Here is a 23,165-nt window from a genome sequence, read left to right on the forward strand (position 1 = left end):
TGTATTTAGAGATTAAATGCCATAACACCCAGTTAAGTTGCAACTCTGTTTCACAGTGATTTTACCATAGTTGTTTCTCCGGTAACAATATAAAGAGAAGCAGATACTTATGTGTCAGTTTGTTTTAACACTGCAGGATTTTCTTGCTGTTTTTAAACAACACGACTCCCCACAGTCAATTAAGTACACAGTCTTTGAACTCTTTGCAGTTCCTTTAAGAACATACAAATATTTGTGCTAAAAAGCATGTTCTTGGTATTCAGCAATTTTATATTCCCACAGTCAATGAAATAAATTCTTAATATTCGCATTTGGTTAGTGCATGCATACTTTAAAAAATCATGGCCATGAAAAAATGTATATAGATATTGTTTACCAGGGTTGGTTATTATGCCGCTTATAGCTCTTTCTCCCTCTTCTCTTTGTTATACGCTCCATAGCTTTTGAACTGCGGCTGTCTCCACAGTTCAGCAGCCGAAACACAGGAGGACAGAGCCGTTCAGGGAAGCAAAAGGACGGCCAACTGATTTCCCTGTAGTGGGTATAAGGAGTAAATGTGGTGCGCCACTAATGGCTCTCTCCTCCTTCTCCTTGCTGTCGGCTGCATAGCCGCTATACACTTAGCGGCTGCTTTTCAGATTAGTCGGATCACCAGGGGAGACGGGTTCTCAGAGACGTGAGTGTAGTCAGCTGGTCTCTCAATAGCAAGTAGGTTAGTGAGTATAAAATGCGTTTCTCAGACTAAAGAACATGTTGACTGAGGAAGCCACCAATATTTCAGACAGATGCCGTAATTCCGACGCCCAGCATTCCGAAGGAAGGTAAGCGGGGACTGTCAGCTATGGGGGGATGGTTTTAGGCACCCCCGGGGGGACATAGGGTTAGGCAATGGGAAGTTAGGGTCAGGTGCCACTGGGGGGGAGGTTAGGGTTAGGGGGAAAGGGGAGAGTTAGAGTACTTACCAGCCCCAGTTGGGATCCTGACAGTTATGCTTCCAGCGTCTGTATTTATGTATTTAGTCCACCGGAAATACATCCGGCGGCATTACATACCGATTCTAGAGAAACACCTCTTATATTAATCTCCATGTTATTTCAGTTCAGAACCTTCAGTCCTACTGATATGAATGGAAGGAAGAAAGACATAGGGCTAAATGTAATTGCTTGCAATCTTTAGCCACTGCAGGGATTTTTGCAAGCTTGGTTTAGTCTTAATGCCGCTGTGAAAATTTGGGGAGACACTCCGCACCGGCTGAAGATCACAAGCTATTACATTTGGTCTTTGTATTGTTTATGTTAAGGTGCATACACACGTAAAGATTTTCTGTCCAACCATCCAACTAGTTGATTGGTTGGAATGAAAATCTGGTAAGGTATGAAAGCAAATGACAATCATCAATTTGCTCCCAAACGCCGGAAAATGGACAAAAACTGTTGTTTGAACAAATTTTTTAGATCAAACATTTAACAAACTTGTCTGAACGACCATTTTCATCTGTTTTCTGGCATTTAGGAGCAAATTGCTGATCTTCAGTTACTCCAATACCTTAGCAGATTTTCATTCCAACCAATCAACTAGTTGGATGGTTGGACAGAAAATCTTTGTGTGTACCCAGCCTTATGCTGCCCATCCACTACTAGATGCGGGGACGACGGCACGATTATGACGCCATTGTCTCCCGCAAGGTGAAGTGCATACACTGAACATTCAGACGTTCAGTGTATGCAGATCAATCATCCCCGAACATGGCAACCTGACTGTGGTCTTCAGGTTAATTGTCATGTTCGGGCGATGATTGATGTTAAAAACTACCGGCGGACGCATGCATCGCTGGTCGTTTTTAACATTTTACTGCCCGATTTGTTGCCGATTATCAAGCGATGGAGTGATAACTACGTTCGTTATCGCTCAATCGCTAGGTTTAATCGCCTAGTGGATGGGCAGCTTTAGTATTAAAAATTGTTTGATCAAGATTTATAATACATAATGTTTAGTAGTATTAATATAAAGAGCAAGATATTTTTTTTTCATGAAACATTAATGCATGAAATAAACTTGGTTTAAACCAAAAAAAGGTTTAAAAAAAAAAAATTGTTTCATTTAAACCATATCCCTAATTTCTACTTCAGGGTCCATAGGGGATCCACAGGGTTGACCTTGGGGTATAGGTTGGGAACCAAGGGCCTGATTCAGACCCACTCGCGAGCGGCTGTCCGCTCGCAAGTGGGTCGATGTTCTGCACTGAGCATGCGCACGACGGAGGGAGCTCCGTCGTGCGCATGCGCCAGACGCGACGAGCGAAGGATTTTCCTTCGCTCGTAGTGTCTCTTCAAAGGGGGCATGCTGTTGATGTTGACTGACAGCACGCCCCCTTTGGTGGGCGTGCCGGGGGCGTGCCTCCCTGACGGGGGCATTCCCACGGGAACGCCTCCCGTCAGAAGCCGGCCCACTGACATCACTAGTGATGTCAGTGGGAGTGATTTTGGCTCTGATAGAGCCAAAATCACTCCGAGCCTTGTGGTTGAAAAACTCAACCACAGGCTTTTGTACGCAGTTTCGATGGTCGCGATGGTCACGACCATCGCGGCCATCAAACTGCACGCTCGTATAGGCTGTGGGTGGTGACCCACAGCTATACGAGCGTCCAGGAGGACGCTCCATAGTTATGGAGGACGGCCCTCATTCAGAGCGTGCGCTCTGCTCAGAGCGTACGGCTCTGAATGAGGGCCCAAATCCGGGCACCACGCAGTTAAAGCTTTCAGCTCCCAGGATGCACTGGGTCCACTTTCCCTATAACCCCGCCCCCAAGCCAGAGGCACCTCAGTTTAAGTTGGTGCCCGGCCGGAGTCTGGTCACTGTTATCGCAGGGGGTCTGATTAGCAGCCCCATAGCTTACTTTTATTTTATGAGTTAAAGGTTTTTTTTTACTTTACTTTGGACTCTTCAGAGCGGCAGCGTCGGACTGTCCATAGGACGTCCAAGCTGCCGCTCTGTCACCCTGCCGGCGCTGAGACTCCAGTACAGAACTGGGGATCTCAGCGGGACCCCAGAGTCTGTACTAGCCGGACTCTGCGGGTGCCCAGGACTGCTGCCGGATCGACGGGGAGCAGGTAAGGTCGTGGGTCACAGCTTGTGGTGATCCGCACATTTAATATGCAGTCTGTTGCCTCTGGTCTCTGGGGACAGGCTGGAGGCGCTGGCAGTGGTGGCGGGCTCCCCCTCCATAGAGGCATACCCCGCGTGTCCACTAGACCACCAGGGACTTAACGATCGGCGCTGGGGGTTAATAGCCGGCCAGGGGAGGAAGCCTTCCCTGTTGTAGCGGCTCCCCTCAGCTCAGCATGCCTTTCAGTGTCTATAGTCTGGCGTTGCTGAGCTGCTTCCGCGGGCCATGCTTCTCCTGAGGTCTCCAGGCGGCCATTTTCTTCTGTGGTGTAGCAGCAGATCTCCGGAGATGGTGGTCCAGTCCCCCTGCGTACCTCACCATCAGGTCAGTGTACACAGCGCTATAGCCTTCCCAGACACTGAATCTGGGCAGTTGAATGTAGCGACATTTTGCAGTATATTATGTCATGTTCATGTATGTATGTGTATGTGTATATATATATATATATATATATATATATATATATTTATGTGTGTATGTATATATATATATCAATAGTATAGTATAGTATAGTGGCGCACAAAGCTCAAAAACAACACAAAAAAAAATATATACAGTGCAATAAAAAGTCCAAGAGTTTAGACACTCACAAATTAAGGTGGCAGCCGATAACTTCCCTAGGATAGTTAAATCAGAAAACCATCAAACTGTAAATATGAGAAAGTTTGTGGAAGACAGGCGCCTTCAGTGTACCAGTCAGTTGGACAATGTTCATAGAGGATTGTTAGGTCACTGGATCCTTTGGGATAATTCCTGAGATGTTCTCACATTACGACCTTCTTGATATGTGACTCAAAAAAGAGAAAAGAAAAAGAAAAAAAACAAAACATAGTGTAGCTAGTAATAGATATATGTAAGCAGTGCTCAATCACACTGGAAATGGTGAAAATACACTCAGTGAAAAAGCACTTCAAACGTGCGCAAAAGAGGCCAGTTTCCCGCACCAATGATATCAAAGACTCGTACCGACTTTCTGTCTTTGTAACTTAGCATATATCAAATTCTTTGAATATCCTGGACTTCCTTCATATCCATAAGTATAACACCTCCGTACAGGACGATTGTCTGCGGTCTCCGTTCTGCTCCGAGGAGGGAGCTATAGCTATAACTAAAGGTGCATACACACAGGACAATCGACAAACAATAACTATATCGTTGTACGATCTCCTTGGTATGCTGGATGATCGATATCGATCATCCAGCACACCACCAATTTTTCACCAAATGTCGGCAACAACCCATGCAATCCACACGCAAAGAATTCAAACCATAGATGTGCATATATGAAGTTGTGTAATGTGAAATGACACAGGGAAAAAGTATTGAACACATGAAGAAAGGGAGAAGCAAAAAGGCATGGAAAGCCAATACACCAGCTGAAATCTATTAGTATTTAGAAAGCAATCCTGCCCCTTGTCAAATTAATATAAGCTGGTTCAGTCCCAACTGATGGCCTATAAAACAGTGTCTCATTACCAAGGTGTCACACAAGAAAGATTTCATGATGGGTAAAAGCAAAGAGCGCTCTCAAGACCTTTGCAACCTTATTGTTGCATAGCCTACTGATTGCATTGGTTACACAATAATTTCTAAACTTCTGAATATTCAAGTGAGCACTGTTGGGGCCATAATCTGGAAGTGGAAAGAACCTAATTTCACCATAAACCGGCCACTACCAGGTGCTCCTCGCAAGATTTCTGACAGAGGAGTGAAAATAATTATAAGAATTGTTCAAGAGCCAAGGACTACTTGTGGAGAGCTTTAGAAAGACCTGGAATTAGAAGGTACAATTGTTTCAAAGAAAACTAAGAAAACTCAACCGCCATGGCCTGTATGCACGTTCACCATGCAACACTCCATTGCTGAAGAAAAAGCATGTTGAAGTTTGTTTAAAATTTGCTGCACAACATTTGGACAAGCCTGTGAAATACTGGGAGATTATAGTCTAGTCAGATGAGAGCAAAATTGAACTCTTTGGATGCCATAATACACACCATGTTTGGAGTAGAAATGACACTGCACATCACCCCAAAACACCATACCAACAGTGAAGTTTGGAGGTGGAAACATCATGGTGTGGGGCTGTTTTTCAGCATATGGTACTGGCATACTTCATATGGTTGAAGGAAGGATGAATGGAAAAATGTACAGAGACATTTTTGATAAAAATCTGCTGCCATCTACAAGGATGCTAAAAATGAAACAAGGGTGGATATATCAGCAAGACAATGATCCCAAAGACACTCTCAATTGATCTCGGAGAGAGAAAATTAAGCTGCTAGAATGGCCCAGCCAATCACCTGACTTTGAATCCAATTGAAAATCTATGGAAAAAAGAAAGCTCTTCAGTTGACGAGTTCGAATATAGTCTTAGGAGCGCATTGCCCGGGTTACAGGCATATGCTTCAAAGCAATTTTGCTTAAAGTGGCATAGGGAAAGATGTCTCATTAAGTTTTTTTTTTTTTTTTTTTATATATATTAGGAGAGGTAAGCTATGCCATGGTTTACAACTTGATATTTTTCTCAAAAAAAGATGGTCATCCCAGTGCTACAAGTTATTGTCACTAATTTCCACCCAGGTAAGCTTTTAAGAACTGTTAAAAGTTTTAGTTTAATATAAATGGGAATGAAAGTGCCAGAAATGATGAGGACTGGGAAAACAGTATATCTGAATTGTAACAGACAGGCAAATGGTCAAGTATAATAACTATAATATCACTAACATAAGAAATAAAACAGCACTAAATAATCCATTTTTTTTTTCAAAATGATGCACTGAAGTGTGAAAGATAAAGGAATGAGTAGAGGGATTTGATAATCTCCAGAGTTCTGTTAGTCCATGTTTCACCTTAAGATGGGATATGTGACCTCTACATGGGAGCCAATTTTGAAAATCGCCCATAATTAGATTTGGAGTAGCTGTTTGAAGCAGTAGATAAGCTACAGTAAAAAGAGGGAGGTGGCCTATTAGAGCATAGATGTCGAAAGAGTTTAAAATCATTAATACGACTGTCTAGCAATATAAAAATGGAATTTTTAATTTTTCAAAAGTAGATGATTAGCATGAAGCATCACAACTTCTCTAGAATATTTAAGTTACAGAGTGGAGATACGGGTGGTCATTTAGACCCACTCACAAGCGGCAGTACGCTCGCAAGTGGGCTGATGTTCCCCACTGCGCATGCGCACGACGGAGGGAGCTCCGTCGTACGCATGCACGAGAGCCGGACTGCGACAGCCCGATGGTCGCGATGGTCTTGACCATCGGGACCATCTTTTTGGCCGCTCGCTATAGCTGTGGGTGGTCACCCACAGCTATGCAAGCGGCCAGGAGGCCGCTCTAAAAAAAGAGAGGGAGGGCACTGATTCAGAGCGAGCGCTCTGAAAGAGCGTCCAGCTCTGAAATCAGGCCCCCAGTTCACAACCCAGATAGGTTAGCAATGCCTTCTACCGGTAACTCATCTGTTCAGTCGGAAAGGACATAACCCAGCAAAAAAAAAATTAAATAAACTCCCTCCTCTCCAAACTCTCAAGCAAGACGGAGTATGGAACAAAAAATTAGTCTCACGATAAACTATAGTACAATCAATTATATAAGTCCACATAAGCAGTGAAAAAAAATGCAATGTCAGAATTCACATGTCCTAACAACGTTTGTTTTCTGCACAAACAAAAGTTCTTAAAAGCTTACCTGGGTGGAAATTAGTGACTAATGGGATTGGTTCAAATCCCGACAAGGAGAGACAGGCTGAAATCTCGACAGGCTGCGGTAAGCACTAACCTTCCGCTCAACCCCCTAACCCTAGCCCACCTTTAGGGGTGCCTAACCCTAATCTTCCCCTAGTGCATAACCATAACCGCCCCCCATTAGTGCCTAAACCTAAATCCCCTAACCCTTCCCGGGGGGTGCCTAACCCTAAGTCCCCCCCCGGTTGCCCTTAAACTAACACTCCGCCCACCCCCCCATGGCTAAGAGAACGGGTGCCCGTACTTACCTCGATCGGGCCCGCAGAGTTCTGTATTCCGGCATCGGGATTATGACAGGCGTCGGTATCTTGATGCCTGTCATAACTCCTTAGCCGGTCATATACAGTGCACCCGGAAAGTATTCACAACACTTGTGTTTTTTTTTTAATTTGCAAAAATCTCAAAAAAAAAAATTTACACGTTGTCATTATGAGGTATTATGTGTAGAATTTTGAGGACAAAAATTAATTTATTCCATTTTGGAATAAGGCTGTAACATAACAAAATGTGGAAAAAGTGAAGCGTTGTGAATAGTTTCCGGATGCACTGTAACTACATCCCAAATGGGCCCTAGATAGAAAACTAGGGCACATAAACCACAGGAGTCAATTCACATAATATAAATAACAATTGAACATATGGTATATAAGAAATCCTACCATGTAAAAATACTATTCACTTTGTTATATCAAAGGCCTTATGATAAAGGATTGTCTAGGTGGACCAAAAGTTGTAACCTGGGGATGGGGAATTATGAAAATTATTAATTTTGCTTTTCAGCATCATGGCTATCAAAAATATTGCTATTGAGATTATCCATAACTTTCAGTTTAGCTGGATAGAGATGGGTAAAACCTTACTAGTGGTCACTAAAGTAGTTACAAACTGAGGTGAAATCCTTAACCATTTTGTTGGCCATCAAAACAGAATAATCTTGAAAAAAAAGGATATGGTGGTTCTCATTGGTCAAGGTTTTAACCTTTTTAAGATGCCAAAATAAGCTCCTTGACTCTGAAGTCAAGGAGGGCCAAATGTAATGGGGAGAGAGTTCAGAAAATGTGATAATTTCCAGTGAACTCTCACACTATTACATTGGTAGAGGTTTATTTTCAGAATGGGAAAATCTCTGGATAAGCGTTTTAAATCATGAGTTAATTCTTGTGTTTCCTGTTTTCAATGTCCTAAGGTTATTTGTTACGGCAACCAATTGTTAAGCCTGATTTACATTCTACATCTGAAGTGTTAAAAGACAATCCTCATTGTCCCAAACTCTCTGTTCCAGTATATCAGTCCCGGAAGTAGTATCATAAATTATAGCGAGCATGGAGTCAAAGGCCAATTGAAAATGCTCTTTTTTTTTTTTTTTTTTATTTCATCCAGCTCAATAGAGGGCATATTTTTAGAAATGGAAGGGGTGAGCTCACACTTAGGTGGAGCATTTGTAGAGGGGAAAGGGGGTCCTTGTTTGGTATGGGGAGGTTTAGATTTTACCATTTTCTGAAGCTGAAAAGTAATTGCAGATTTAGTAGCAGCTAGACAAATTTGTCATTGACATGTCTCCTAAATAAAAGAAAAATAACAGAATAGTATCCCTGGGTTACCAAAGAGTAAAGAAATAGTGACTTTGAAGAAAAGTATCACCTCTGACCAGCACAATTCTGCAAGAGACATGGTGGAAATCTTTACTCAAAAATCCCAGACGCTACATTTTAAAAATAGAGGTGGAGCAAAAAGGTAATAAACAGAAGTATTCCAATACATAACACATTATTCTGTGAGCAATTAGTGAAGAAGCAAACAACTTGTCAAACTGCAGGTAAAATTAGAGGGTGCCGGACAATAGATACAGACAGTAAAAAGATTGATCATGTTTAGATAGACGCTGGATGTTAGACAGCCAATAGGTCGACTGGGACAAAGGTCAACACTAAAGGTCGACATGTACAAGTGGTTAACACGATTTTTTTTTTGGGAGTTAAACACTTCCCCCGATGGTTATGGTTAGGCACCAGGAAGGAGGTTTAGGGTTATGAACCAAGGGAAGGTTTAGATTAGGGTGAAGATTAGAACTAAAAAACAAAAAAAAATTTACATCGACCTTTTGACCATGTCGACCATTTGTACCTGTCAGGAAGACTCTTCTTGCAGGACAAGGCAGCAGTCTCAACATTTATAAGTCACAGCCAGACAAAAGAGAGTGTATCTCTTCACGTGATGGACTTGAGGGGTACATAGTGACTACGACTTGAGAGAGAGAGAAAAATTTGAAAAAAGTAAGGGAAAAATTGAGACAGATATGGGGGTAGGAAGAAACACCGATAAAAAGTGACGGAGCAGAGGAAAAAAATCGGAGAAAAGGTAAGATTTCCAGCCTAGGGAGCCAGACAAAAGTCAAATGTATTTGATGATGTATAAAGCCCATAGCGGGAAGGGAAGGCAGCAGTCCACTACAGTTAAAAACAACTACTCAGCGCCCCAGCCTAGGGATGGCTATCAGCAGGTTAACAATCGATGGTACCATTGGTGGCTACCCTCAATGGTATAAAACCATGAACTGGGAACCCTTGATGGTTTTGCCCACACATTCCTGCTCTATGTCCTTGCGACAGGGAGACAAAAAAAATCCACCAGGCTCTGTGCCATTGATGATGGAGAACCATTGGTTTTCCATCATCAGCGGCTAACCAATGATGGTTGTGTAGTCAATAGCCATCCCCAAACTGGCCACTGATGAATAGGATTAAAGACCATCCATCATCCATCTGGTAGTAGAGCATTCGCAATGGTGCAGGTTGGAATTGGAGAAAGGTATTGCTGACATTCGTGAAGGGCAGCACCGATACACAGCACAGCAACCAGAGGTCCCTACAGAGCACAAGACTCACATCTCAGCAGGACGACTGATGAAAGAAGAGTGTAATTCCTGCTGTTCAAATGCAGCCTCTACTAGATACATAGAGTCCCAGGGTCATTCCGCATCAAATCACAATTTCCGAACAAATTCTACCTTACATTCTCTAATTCAATAAAATTTGGTATAATAAATCATGCCATGGATGTAAAGAAAATCCCCAAAGCTGATAAGTACACTGGTTTTGAAGGTATATGCCATTAAAACGGCAATTGTTTAACCAAAAAAAACTTAACAGGTTTTTAAATTGCTTTTGCAATTCAACTTATTGAAATGAGACCTTGTCCAACTCTCTAGTTCAAACAACCTCTATTATGGGCTTTCATGTGATATATATCATAGCACTATGTTTCAATAAAAATTAAAAATCAATTTTTAAATTTAAAAAAAACAAACTCAATTTGTTCACACTGTTGCTAAGTCCCCAGTTTTATTTTGGGATCATGATGGGATCACTTGCTGTTAAAGCTTTTATTTTTGAGTGATCCATGAAAATTGTATTAATTGAGGCACTACACATCTGTCAGACTTGTATTAGTTTGTGAACCCGGTGTCAGAGAAAAGTCTGAATAGGTGTTTGGTGATGTGTAGAGAAAGCTGACAGGCCTGAGGAGACCTCCTGGCATGGATTAGAGTACTTCCCTGACTGGAAATCTAACCCTGGTCTCGGCGGAGAGATGCCGGATTGTACCCACTAGACCACCAGGGACTTCGGTGTTGGAGACAGGTTATGTTGTAGAAGAGAGTATACCATTGGATTGACCAGGCTGTAACTGGATTGAAACTGAGAATAATATAAAACACTCTACTTACTTGTCTTTGTAATCGGAACACTGAAATGGTAGATCTTGGCAACGTTTTGACCAGGCTCAAACTGGGTTGTCGCAGAGTCCAGGATAACTCAGATGGTACGGAACCAGAAACAAACCAAACACCGGAATGGATAGTGGATAGTGAAACCAGGAACAGAACCACTAGAGTAGGAACCAGCAGGAACACATTATGCAGCAAGGATGAGGTTCTGGTAACAGGAACAGTCTGATATTACCTGTGCAGCCAGAGGGATAGCTGCCTCAGGTGTAGAGCACTTGCAGGAGTCCGTGCAGCAAACTGGAACAAAACTGCATCGACCGGAATTCCGGAGTGCAATAGGAGCACAGCAAAGCTTACTCAGCAGGGACTGAGGTTAGACATTGTACTGACAATTAGGTAGATTCAGCAGCTGGAATATATACCCCTGGGTTACCTGGGATAGGCTGAGCAGAGACAGGTGGTATAGTGAGGCTCAGGCTATCACTTGATTGGCCGTTTCAGGTGACCAGGACTTGTCACTGTAGAACTTAAGGCGGGTATCCATTACTAGATATACAAACGAGAGCACGATTACGACATTGCAATCGTGCTCTCGTTTGTATATCTAGTGATGTGCCTAGACTGAACGTTCACTCGTTCAGTCCATGCACATCCATCATCCCTGCACATGCTGAACCTGACGGGATTGTCAGGTTGACCAGCATGTACGGGCGATGATGTCGGAAGCGACCAGCGTGCACGCGCATCGCTGGTTGCTTCCGGCCAAAACATGCCCGATGCATGCGCGATTTGCAAGCAATTGCTCGATAACGACGTCATTATCGTGCAATCGCTTGCTAAAATCACCTAGTGGATACCCACCTTTAAGCACAGGCTTTGATGTTGTCTGGGGCCGGGAAATACTGCAGCCTGTATGACCAGGATGTGACAGAGAGCGCTGGCAGTATTGGTAAGTGACTCGGTGACCCGGGTTGTGACATCTGAGAAAATCAACAAAACAATATTTTTCCTGTTCACTTCATTAGAGGAATGTACGTTCCACTTCAGGTGTGTTTGGGAACAAGATTCTACAGAGAGCACCTGTTCCCGCAGGCGTGCAAACAAGTGGAGAGATGCTCCATGTGCAAAGACACTTCAAATATGTTGAAAGGCCAGCCTTTTACATTTCCCTGGACCACTACAAGTGGTTAGGCTTGGGTAGTCTTTAATTAGTAAAGAAAAGCCCTTTGGTCACTAATTTTAGCTCACCCATACATACCTAACCTTTCCCTGGACCTTTTATGTCAAATTTGAAAAAGTGGAGTGTTTAATTACAGTAGAGTATCAGACTGGGAGAATGTGTGCTGGTAGTAGGGAAGAACAGCAACTTGGAGAAGGTGCTAGGAAGGAGAGACACAGCAGACTAGGAGTAACACTGTACTCACAAGAAGAAGCTTCAGTAACCCGGCCAGGCAGAGAAGAGAAGGCATGGCCCATGGGGCTATTGCTGATCTCCACAGGTCACAGGAGCATGTGATGGGCTTCTGCAATTAGCTTAGGACATGCTTCTCTCACCCCTCAGCAGTCTCATAGGAATTATTTTCCAGTAGTGCCCAAGTACTTGCTGGACCTCAATAAACATCCCACCACCTGCAGTTGCCGTTGGGACAGTCAAAACAGCGATGATGACTGACCTGGCAAGCTTCTGCACTGCACCCTGCGCTCTCATTAAGCAACTAGTTCTGTTGCCATAATCCCATAGAGACCATAGAGGGTATGTAACTGCTGTCTGACAACGAATGGTGGCACACATTTTTTCTGGAGATAGATGAAAACATCGATGAAGTGTAATGGCACACATTCACTTAAAGAAATGAAAATGTGCACGATTACGACATTGTAATCCTGCAGTTGTTTGTCAGTCTGTGATGTGCCTACACTGAACAAGCAGTCGTTCAGTGTAGACACATCAATCATCTCCTAACATGCTGAACCGGACGTTATCGTTAGGTTGTCCAGCATGTTTGCCCGATGATAGATGTCTAAATGACCAGTGGGAGCGCGCATTGCTGGTCATTTTTAGACATTTTTATTAACGATTTATGAACGATAACAATATCATTATCGTTCAATCGCTCAATTTAATCGTCTAGTGGATGTGCCACTTGAGTGACATACCTCCATCCAGCTGGTCCATCACCATCTTTTTCATAACAAAGGAAGCTGGATGTTTTATGGATTCTTATGGTAGATGTTCTGTGTAAGGTGAATCCGTTAACTCCAGAAGGTTGACTGTACACCCTTTATAAAATGGAAATACTAAAAACAAGTGAAACCTTCAGCCAGTTCTAACCCATCAAGTAGCGCCATCCAGAGCAGCAGCACCAAATGGTAATGATCTGTAGTAAGCTTTCTTGAAAGGGATGGGTACGGGATGCCGGTGCTTGGGATCCCAGCATCCAGCATCCCGACGGTTAGGATATCGACACCTGTCATTAGGTATCCTAACACTCTCCTTACCATAACCCTCCCTCCCCGGTGCCTAATCCTAGCATCTCCCACATAGTGCCTAAACCTAACCTCTCTCCCCCTGTATCCTAACCCTCTTCCTGCACCCTAACCCTCCCCATAACCCTGCTACTTACCTTTGGGATTCCAGTGGTCAGAATGCTGGCCCCGGGATTCTGATTAGGTGTCGGGATTCCAGCGCTGGCATTCTGACCACCGGAATCACTGTGGTCTGATTATTGACTACATCCCTTATTTTATGTGAAAGTCATAAAACTATTATAAAAGTTTTAAATATTTTTGTATTCACATATGGTGCCAATATACATAATATACATCAAAGGGATTGCTCGAGCGAGCCTAGATAGTTCTCATTTTCATTATTTTAACAGTCCAAAGTTGAAGACCTCATGTAGCAGATGATCCCAAAATAAAACTTTGGTGTTTTATTAACATTAGTATGAAAAATTTTAGAGTTTTTTTTTTTTCAATTGTTCAAATTGGCTTTTAGAGAATCTAAACTTTGATTTAAAATGTTTTAAATTTTTAATTTTCATTGAAACATACTGCTGTTATATATCATATGAAAGCCCTTAAAAAGAGTTTTAAAATGAAACTTCAAGCTCAGTGGTTCTCAAACTTGGTCCTCAGGACCCCACACAGGTCACATTTTCCAGGTCACCTAGCAGGTGCACAGGTGTATTCATTACTCACCGACACATTTTAAGAGATCCACAAGTGGATACAATTATTTCACTTGTGATTCTGTGAGGAGACCTGGAAAACATGCTCTGTTTGGGGTCCCGAGGACCGAGTTTGAGAACCTGTGCTCTAGCTCAATTAGGTGAGTTGCAAAAACAATTTAGAAAATTGTTAAAATCTAATTTTTTTTTGTTAAATTGCAGTTTTAAAGGCAAGAAACCAGTGTACTAATCGCCTCAGATTTTGGATTTATCTTCACACTCGAGGCATCATTTAATCTACCCAATTTCATTACAATCTGAAATGGTCAGGTTGAATCCCTGTGTTTGATTTGTTGTGGAATGACCCCCCCAGTAACCAACGTCAATGCTCCTGGCAGTCCTCAAGAATGATGCAAGAACAGTGTTCGAGCCAGTAGACTTTTTCAAGTTCTCCGACACCACCAAGTCACAGGAAGCCAGTCACGATCAAGAGAAGGGAGCGGGTCTGCAGGGCTGGCTGCAGGGGCACTTAGTGTTAAGCTGTCCCGACCAGCCATCTGCCAAGATCCCGGCAGCACCTCCGCCAGCAAATCCCCAAAGAAAGACAGCCTTGCCAGGTAGGTTCTCTGACGGTGACCTCTCCACAACAGTCAGGTGCCTCAGGATGCATATTAACACTTGATGCAGTCCCTGAAAGCAGTAAAGTGTAGCTCCCAGCATTTGTCAGGAAAGATTGCCACTCTGCTCCCAGCATAGAACCAGACTCTGGGGAAAGGAGTGTTAAATCTGACCCTCATCAACTACAGATTGCTGTGATCAAGACAGCATGTCAAAGTGAAATCCAGTGTGCAAAAGTAGAGGTCACAGCCTGTGAATTCCCAATAAATTACAGTTTGGGAGGTAGGGACAGAGGTCTCATAAAACGTGCCCTTCATGGACGCATTGCCCACTGGACATTTCAAATATGTATTTTTGATCAGTTTTTGTTAAGTAATATAAATATATGGGTAGACAACCTGCTGTCAGCTTGCAGTGTGTGTGTTTATAACAACCAGCACACTACAGTTGAAAAGTTTAAGTTTTTTAAACTCCCTATGTAACAAATCAGTCACTTACTAGAATTGTGGACAGACCAAAATTATGTCTGCTAGGCAAGAAAATCCTCCAAAGCAAATATTTAAAGAGATAATTTTTTATATTTTTTAACCATGGGATTATAAGATAAATTTCAGGACAGAATACAATATTGCCACTTATACTCAATTGCAAAATACTAAAATTATCAGATAAACACTGAAAAGAGAACCTATAACTACACATATATACATTTACAGGTGCAACATTTCTTCTGCATACACTTTTGATGGCATGAAGTTAGCTTTATCTTCAGAGTAGCAATTAATATTCATGGTATTATGTGTCTACTCACCTGGTGTAAATTTTACCTATTTTGTCATAGATACTGATATCTAAGTGTTGCCACAGTGCATTCACACCATTTATGTTCCATATACATTTTTAAGGGTAATTCCTTGATCATCCATCTGTGGGATACCATTATTTTTATGTTATGCATAGTGAGGTGTGGAGTTGGACTCTAGCTTAGTTGAAACTGGCTCCCACCCCCTATATAAGCCCTCCACTTCCACCCTAAGCTCAGTCTTGTTTTTAGTGCCTTTGGAGTAAGGCACTGGCTTAGAGTCATAGCTTTTTAGTTAGGTTTTATATCTTTATTTTAATGTTTGTGATTTAGGTTGCTTAGCAACAGGTAACAAGCACTAGCAAAGTGGGAGTTAAGAGATTTGTGTGAATCTAGTTTCCCACTCTAAAGACGGCCCCTGAGAGAGCCACCAAACTACAAAGTTCCTGGGTCTCTCTCCATGCCAGACACACATCTGAGGGGGCCACAAGCAAGAAGAAGGTTAGCTTTTACACAATGTATAAAATACCTGGTTGCCTATGTGTACTGCTTCCCAGCACACTGGGAGCAGATTGGCCAGGGCTGGTTAAAGTACTCAGTCTGTAGAGCCGGCATGTCTCGCACCTCCCCAGGGCTTGAGCAGCACCAAGCTGCTTCAGTGTCCGACAGCATGCTGAAGGAAGTTACAGAAGCAGCAACATGTGCAGACTTTTGTAGAGATAGGGGCTTGTTTGGTTTCAGGGTACGGCGCGCAGCACGTTGTGGTGCGCCGCGGGTGACATAATCAGTGTGGGCCACAATAGTCTCCGGGAACGTTGGAGGCTGTCAGTATAACTGGGTGTTCTGAGTGAAACAGGACACTGCGCTCGGCCACGCCTCCCTCTAGTACTTATGTAACAGCTGATCAGTACAGCTGCAAAGCTAACAGTGTCCACAGCGTCTGTGTGGAGGAGTTCAGTATGCAGGGGGATGGTTAAGTACAAAGCAGTTTTCCCAGGATTATACTTGTTTACTAGCCTAGTGATTTATGTGCTTATAATATAAGACTATTCTGTTTACTGCACTGTTCTCAGGAATTTAGGCAGTAACATGCAGGGGTATAAAGGATTGTTTACCTTTTAGTTGTGCCCAGAGTTTGGACTTTTTTTGAAGTCAACAGATGGGTGAATTATAGTCATAAGTACCTCTGCTTGGTCTTTACTAACAATCAGTGCTACACTTTTCATATGGACTAGGTAGCTATCTTCTTTCTAAGTATGTATAAGCCAGACAAGGGGGCCAAGAAACTAGGATCGGTCACAGTTTACACTTGTATAAGATGTGATAACAAGTTGCCAAAAGGTACGGACCCAGGGTCGTCCTGTGCTGGTTGATCACAGGGGGGATTCATTCCTGGGATGTTCGGCTGAACAGTCGGTGATGCCTGATTGGACCAGGTCTATGGCTGAGGCCATAGGTGAATTATGTCACTTAAGGCAAATTATAGGATACCCTGTGTGTAAACAATTCCTTTATCTGATCTCTTAGTGGTGCCCAGATGTGCCCAGAATATGTCACGATGTCTCACTTAGATGGCAACATCCCTGAATAAAATGGCAGCAGGGGCTATAGCCACTAAGAGACGGGCAGGCCGTTCCTCTGGATTTTCCTGGTGAAGAGGTTGCAGCTACCTCTTCCCAGGAAGAAGTGAAATTGGATTTTGATTGGGAGGATACCTCAAACTGGGAGGAAGACTCCCTTTCTTATTCAGGTGCTTCTATGTTGATAAATGTGGTCAGAGAGACTGCATATACAGGAAACAGCTATTCCAGAGACTAGTTCAGTTTCTTTGAATGTAAGAAGAAACATGTATCTGTTTTCCCAGAATTTTTCACATTTTGCGGAAATATTAAAAGAAGCCTGATTCCAATATTCATATTCCGAAATTTTTTTAGTATCTTTATCTTTTTTCAGAAGAGGATACCAAGCTTTGGGAAATTCCACCCACAGGTTGGTTAGGAATACTATTATTCCCACAACAAAGTCTGTAACTCCTAAAGATCCTATTGATAGAAAGAGTGAGGCTGTACTAAAATCTTTATTCACTTTGTCAGAAGTATCGCTTTATCCAGCATTGGCAAGCGCCTGGGTGATGAATGCTATCGGTCCCTGGATGAATCAAATAATTACTGATTTTCACTCAGGGGAATTGTCTAAAGCTAGTTCCATGGCTGATCAGATTTTGGAAGCTCTAACCTATATAGATGATGCTTTGATAGATACTATTTCGGTAAAATCTCATTTCTGCATTGGCCATTTCTGCCAGGTGTTCACTGTGGCTTAAATCCTGGAAGGCAGATGTAGAATCCAAGCATGCTTTAGAGGCAATGCCTTTTGAAGGAGGTAATTTGTTTGGTCCAGAATTATCCAAAATTATTTCTCAGGTCACAAGAGGAAAGTGTCTGTAACTTCCTATAACTACTCCAAAAGTAAAAACTCCTAAGTTTCATTCCTTTCGGACTCGAGGAAACTTTCAGGCCTTCTGGGATGCACCAAGGGGTTCCCGAAAAGGTACCTTTAGGGGACGTAATGTCCCCGGCACTAGTCAACCTGCTGCTAAACCAGCAGGTCAATCCACATGGCTGTCATGGGTCTGAGACCCATCCTCTGGTGGGAGGTCGCTTACTCAGAATCCGGGAAGATTCAATCCTATCCGGATTATTGTAAATCGAATAGTCACCAGGGTTTCATGCTGGATTTGGCAGGTCCGGTTCGTGCATTACGCATTTACTTGGACAGTACTGCGTCTATGAGGCGTACGGATTCCCTGTTGGTGTTGACCGATGCACCAAAAAGAGGCTGGCCTGCCTCAAAAGGGTCACTCCTGCTATTAGACAGTCATATTTGTACTCGAATGTGACTGTTCCAACTTCAATTCAGGCTCACTCGACTCGTGCTGTCGAAGCCTCTTGGGCTGTATGGCATGGTGCCTCGGTTGAGCAGCTCTGCAAAGCAGCTACCTGGTCATCTGTACACACTTTTACAAAATTTTACCACTTCCATACATTTGGTGCAAGGGATGCCAGTGTTGGGTGGAAAATTCTTAGAGCGGTCCGTTCTGACGCTTTCCCCCCTTAATTGGCTTGCTTGGTATGTCCCAGAAGTAATGGCATTCCCCAGATGGATGATGAAGAAAATATGATTTTTACTCACTGTAACATCTCTTCCCTGGAGTCCATCTGGGGGATGCAGCAATCCCTCCCTTGTTTGGTTTCATACTAAGATACCTGTTGGTTTCTTGTTTCTCTGTTCTTTTCGTGAGTCTCCTCTGTCTTTGTTAAACATAGACTGAGCTTAGGGTGGAAGAGGAGGGGTTATATAGGGGGTTTGAGCCAGTTTCAATTAAGCTAGTGTCTGACTCCACACTTCACTACGCATAACCCAGAAGTAATGGCAGCCCCCAGATGGACTGCAAGGACGAGATTTTACGGTAAGTAAAAATTTTTATTTTTACAAGCTGCAAAAGCGCAGTCTAAATAGACATATATAGATGTTGTGGACCTATTATTTTTTTCTCTCTTTTTAGGAAGAAACATGGGACTGCAAGTGTTTGCGCCATGTATAAAATGTTACACTTTACAAAAGTGTCACACAAACTCTCGTGTATCAGAATAACAGCATTTTTTTGCTGCCAAGAAAAACAGTCTTTGAAAATTTGTATTTAGTTTCCAAGAAATGTTAAGCAGCTATGTTAAAGGATTAGCACTTTTTAATAGATGTCAGGGCAGGGAATCTGTACCCTGTGACATTCTGTAAGCATTAATTTCATTAGGACCATATTTTAAAAACCTCTTGGAGGAAAAAAACAAAGTAGAATAAGTACTTGTGCAACACTAACCTTACAGAATAATACTGTTTTGGTTAAAGTTGGTAGAATTCTTTTTAGTCACTGCTTTTAAAATGCATTACTCACTAGTATGTGTCTTATACTCTTCACCAGACTCCGGTCTAGTTTGTTCCCTAATCAAAAGAACTGGAGGTATATATACTATTTTGCGGGTTTATAGAAGTGGAGGTGTTGTCTATAGCAGCCAATCAGATTCTAGCTATTAACTTCTAAAAGGTGCTAGATAAATGATAAGTAGAATATGATTGGTTGCTATGGGCAACACCTCCACTTCTCTAAACCAACATTTTAGTAAATATACATCTTGGACTCTCCTTTGTACAACTGCCAACACAATGAGATTTACTTGGAATTTTATCCACCATGTCAGCTGACTTCTTAATGTGCAAGCCAAGACACTGGGGTCTGCTTTATACAGAATTGGCTCAGTCTTTTGCTATTCTAAACAGGTTTGTTTTGTATACTAGCCATCAGAATATACTCTGCTTTGTTTACTAGTCACATCCAGAGGGAAATCAAAGAGGGGCACTGTTTGTCAGTATATGCAGCGGTCCCCAGGATATGTGATGGTGATCCTGGTACTTAAGGCTCAGGATGTTTCATTGCAGGTGCAACTCTGCAGTGTAGCAATTTAGTCCCCCCATGCAAATGGTTTGATCTGACTTCTGTCTGTAAGTGCTTCAGCACAGGAGCAGAAAAAAGGTATTGCATCTGCTAATTATATGCTGACAGCCCTGAAGTATGTGTTAGTGTGTTTAGCACTGCAGTTTGTGCTTGTAAACCAGCGGTGTGCTCCCAAGGCTTTAGGATTCTTATCCACCCCTAATTTTAAAATATTAATAAAAAAATTGCTCTTTTTCAATAAAAAGTAATGTATTAATGAACTTAATAATATACCCAGTGGTATTTTATATTTAAATAACAAGTTTCAGCATTTTTTTTATTTAATCTCTGCTAAATAAATGCACTGAAATTATTTGTCTAATTCATGTATGTGTTCCTCTTGTATACCTCCTAAGTTAGAACATGTTAATGTCAAGTTTAATAGTTCCCATATACCCATTTGCTTTCATGTAATATGCAGTACATATGTCTCACTTTTTCCACTAAAGCTCTGAAAGAGCTACTATGAATGCTGCCTGCAGATTAATAGAGCATGCATTTATTTGTTTGCAAGGACTGAAATACACAAATTCATCCTTACCACTGACCTAACCTATGTTTATTTTATTAAACATGAAGAAAAATAAATTTCTCTGTTAAAATGGCCTTAATAGCCTAAAAAAAAAAAAGTCTAAAATTATCTAATTTTAAACATATCTGTTTCTACTTTTCTCTCCTTATTCAGATTTTTGTTGCTGCGCCTAAAGGAATTCTGTGGGGAGTTTCTGAAGAAAAAACTCAATCTCTCAAACTGTGTGGCCATTCACAGTTTGGCTCATATGTATACACTCAACCAGTTGGCTTTAAAATCAGCTGACATGATTCGCAGAAATTTCTATAAGGTGATTGAGGATGACGAATTTTATACTCTACCATTCCATCTTGTTAGAGATTGGCTTTCTGATCCAGAGATCACAGTTGACTCTGAAGAGATACTCTTTGAAGCGATTCTAAAGTGGATTCAAAAAAACATTGATGAGAGGGAGAAGTATTTTGAAGAATTGTTTCAACTTCTTCGACTATCCCAAATGAAACCCACTTACCTTACTCGTCATGTGAAAGCTGAAAGACTAGTGTCTGCAAGTGAGGCCTGTTTGCAGTTGGTGGCAGAAGCTGTGGAAGGTCATGCTTTGCGTTCAGAAAACCTGCAAGCTGGAAACCTACAGCCCCTGGCTACCCACATGACTTCCTTGCCGCGCTATGGTCAGAATATGGATGTAATTATGGTGATTGGAGGTGTCTCAGAAGGGGGAGACTATTTAAGTGAATGTGTTGGATATTTTATTCATGAAGATCGATGGGTAAACTTACCACATATTCATAATCACCTTGATGGGCATGCTGTGATGGCTACAGACTCCCATGTTTATGTGGCTGGCTCCATGGAACCTGGGTTTGCCAAGACAGTGGAAAGATACAACCCTAACAGAAACATGTGGGAACAAGTATGCAACTTAATCACTCGTAAACATTCCTTTGGCCTTATGTCTGTAAAGGGCAATTTGTACAGTATTGGTGGTCATGGCAACTTCAGTCCCGGCTTCAAAGATGTTACAGTTTATGACCCAGGACAGGATAAGTGGCAGATCCTAGAGTCTGCGCCTAAGATCCTGCGAGATGTCAAAGCTGTAAGTGTAGAAGATCGTTATGTTTACATAACTGCTCGTACTCCAGTTGATAGTGATAATGAGGATGGGCTTAGAACAGTTAATTGTAGATATGACATAGAGAGCAGTAGATGGCAGGATATAGAGTCTTTGCCTCTTCTGGACAATTACTGTGCATTCCAAATGTCAGTTGCCTGCACCAACTTCTACAATACTGCCTCTTGCTGTCCTAAGAGCTACTCAGTGACTGTTGATGAAGCTCAGAGTAAAATCTCTAGACAAGTCTCAAATGAGATCCTTGAGAGCTTGCCTCCTGAGGTCCTGGGCATAGAAGGAGCAGCTATCTGCTATTACAAAGATGATGTTTTCATTATTGGTGGCTGGAAAAACAGTGATGACATAGACAAACAGTATAGGAAAGAGGCATACCGGTATTGTGCTGAACGCAAACGCTGGATGTTGCTTCCTCCTATGCCTCAGCCTCGGTGCCGTGCAACTGCCTGCCATGTGAGAATCCCATTCAGATACCTTCATGGCACACAGAAGTACCCCATGCCACCTAACCTGATGTGGCAGAAAGATAGAATCAGGCAGATGCAGGAGTTGCATCGGCACACAATGAATTTGCGACGCACCCCCCGGTCTCAGATTGAGTGCTAAATTTTCTCAAGTACACTTTCTGCTAGGAGCTTCTTTTTAAATGCAATTTGCACATGAAATACCCTTCCTTGTACAATAATATCACTAGTAAAGCTTGAGGTTTTCTCAACATACACTGGTGTTTGCAGAGTGTCAAACACTAATAAGCATGTCCATGTGTATAAATATATACACATTGTGTAATACAATACATTTACCTAGCCTTACTTTCTAAGGCAGGGCAATCGTATATGTGTATGTTAACAACAAGCAATTGTTAACCAAATTTCCTGTGGCCAATTTATTTTTTTGTTAGCAACTTGGTATGACTACTGCCTGTCAAAGATGGCTCAATAGGTAGGATATTTGTTCTTTACAAAGATGTAACCCTATCAGACTAAAAATTGTAATTCCGGGCATTTTATTTTTTTTACTGGAAATCACTTTGCTTGTTTGTATCCTGTAGTTTATACAACACAAGCCATTTGGAAATATAGCCACCAAAATAAAAGGAAATTAAAAAATTAAAGCTAAAATTAATGTTATTCATCCCGATCCTATAATTTATTCCATTTGCATGCATTTAATGCTGCACCTTCACGTTTTAATCCTCTATTTTTCCTGAAATCCTGTCTCTTACATCAAGAGCTATTGTAATCATTGACCATTAGAAAAAGTGATGACACTATATAATATTTTAAACATTAAATTTTTAACTTTGATTTCAGGCTCTATCTTAAAGTACACCAGTAACCTACAGGCAGCCATTTTGTGAGCAGAACCAAAACCTTATTTTTAGAATGAAAATTTGACTGTGAACTATGGACTGATGAATGCTAATCCAGTTTGTCATAGATTGTCTCTTTTGATTTCACTTGCTTGATAGAAAAAAATAAATAAATGACTGGCTTTGTAACTTTTTGTGGTATGTACGTATATATTATATTAAATTACTATAGGTATTGATTCAGATTTAGAAATAGAGTAAGAAATAGCAAGTAACTGCAGCTTAGGTCATTTAACATCACTTTTACAAAGTTTAGGGGGTTTGTAGATAAGCATTTATGGTATTAAGCGATAGAGACTTTTTTCAATATGTAAATCCAAGTAACCTTTATAATTGGCTAATAATATCGAATAAA

General features: G+C 41.8%; 1 protein-coding gene across 1 annotated transcript in view; it reads left to right on the forward strand.

The window, feature by feature from the left end:
• Positions 1–22,939, forward strand: part of KLHL11 (kelch like family member 11) — a 77,059-nt gene extending 54,120 nt beyond the window's left edge. The window contains exon 2 of the mRNA XM_088476760.1: positions 20,463–22,939. Coding sequence (XP_088332886.1) covers positions 20,463–22,044 — 1,582 coding nt within the window. The 3' untranslated portion in view covers positions 22,045–22,939. The remainder of the gene's footprint in view (positions 1–20,462) is intronic.
• Positions 22,940–23,165: the final 226 nt, after the last annotated feature.

This window comes from Taudactylus pleione, unplaced genomic scaffold, assembly GCF_031769625.1.
Source record: "Taudactylus pleione unplaced genomic scaffold, aTauple2 ptg000192l, whole genome shotgun sequence".
Taxonomy (NCBI): Eukaryota; Metazoa; Chordata; class Amphibia; order Anura; family Myobatrachidae; genus Taudactylus; species Taudactylus pleione.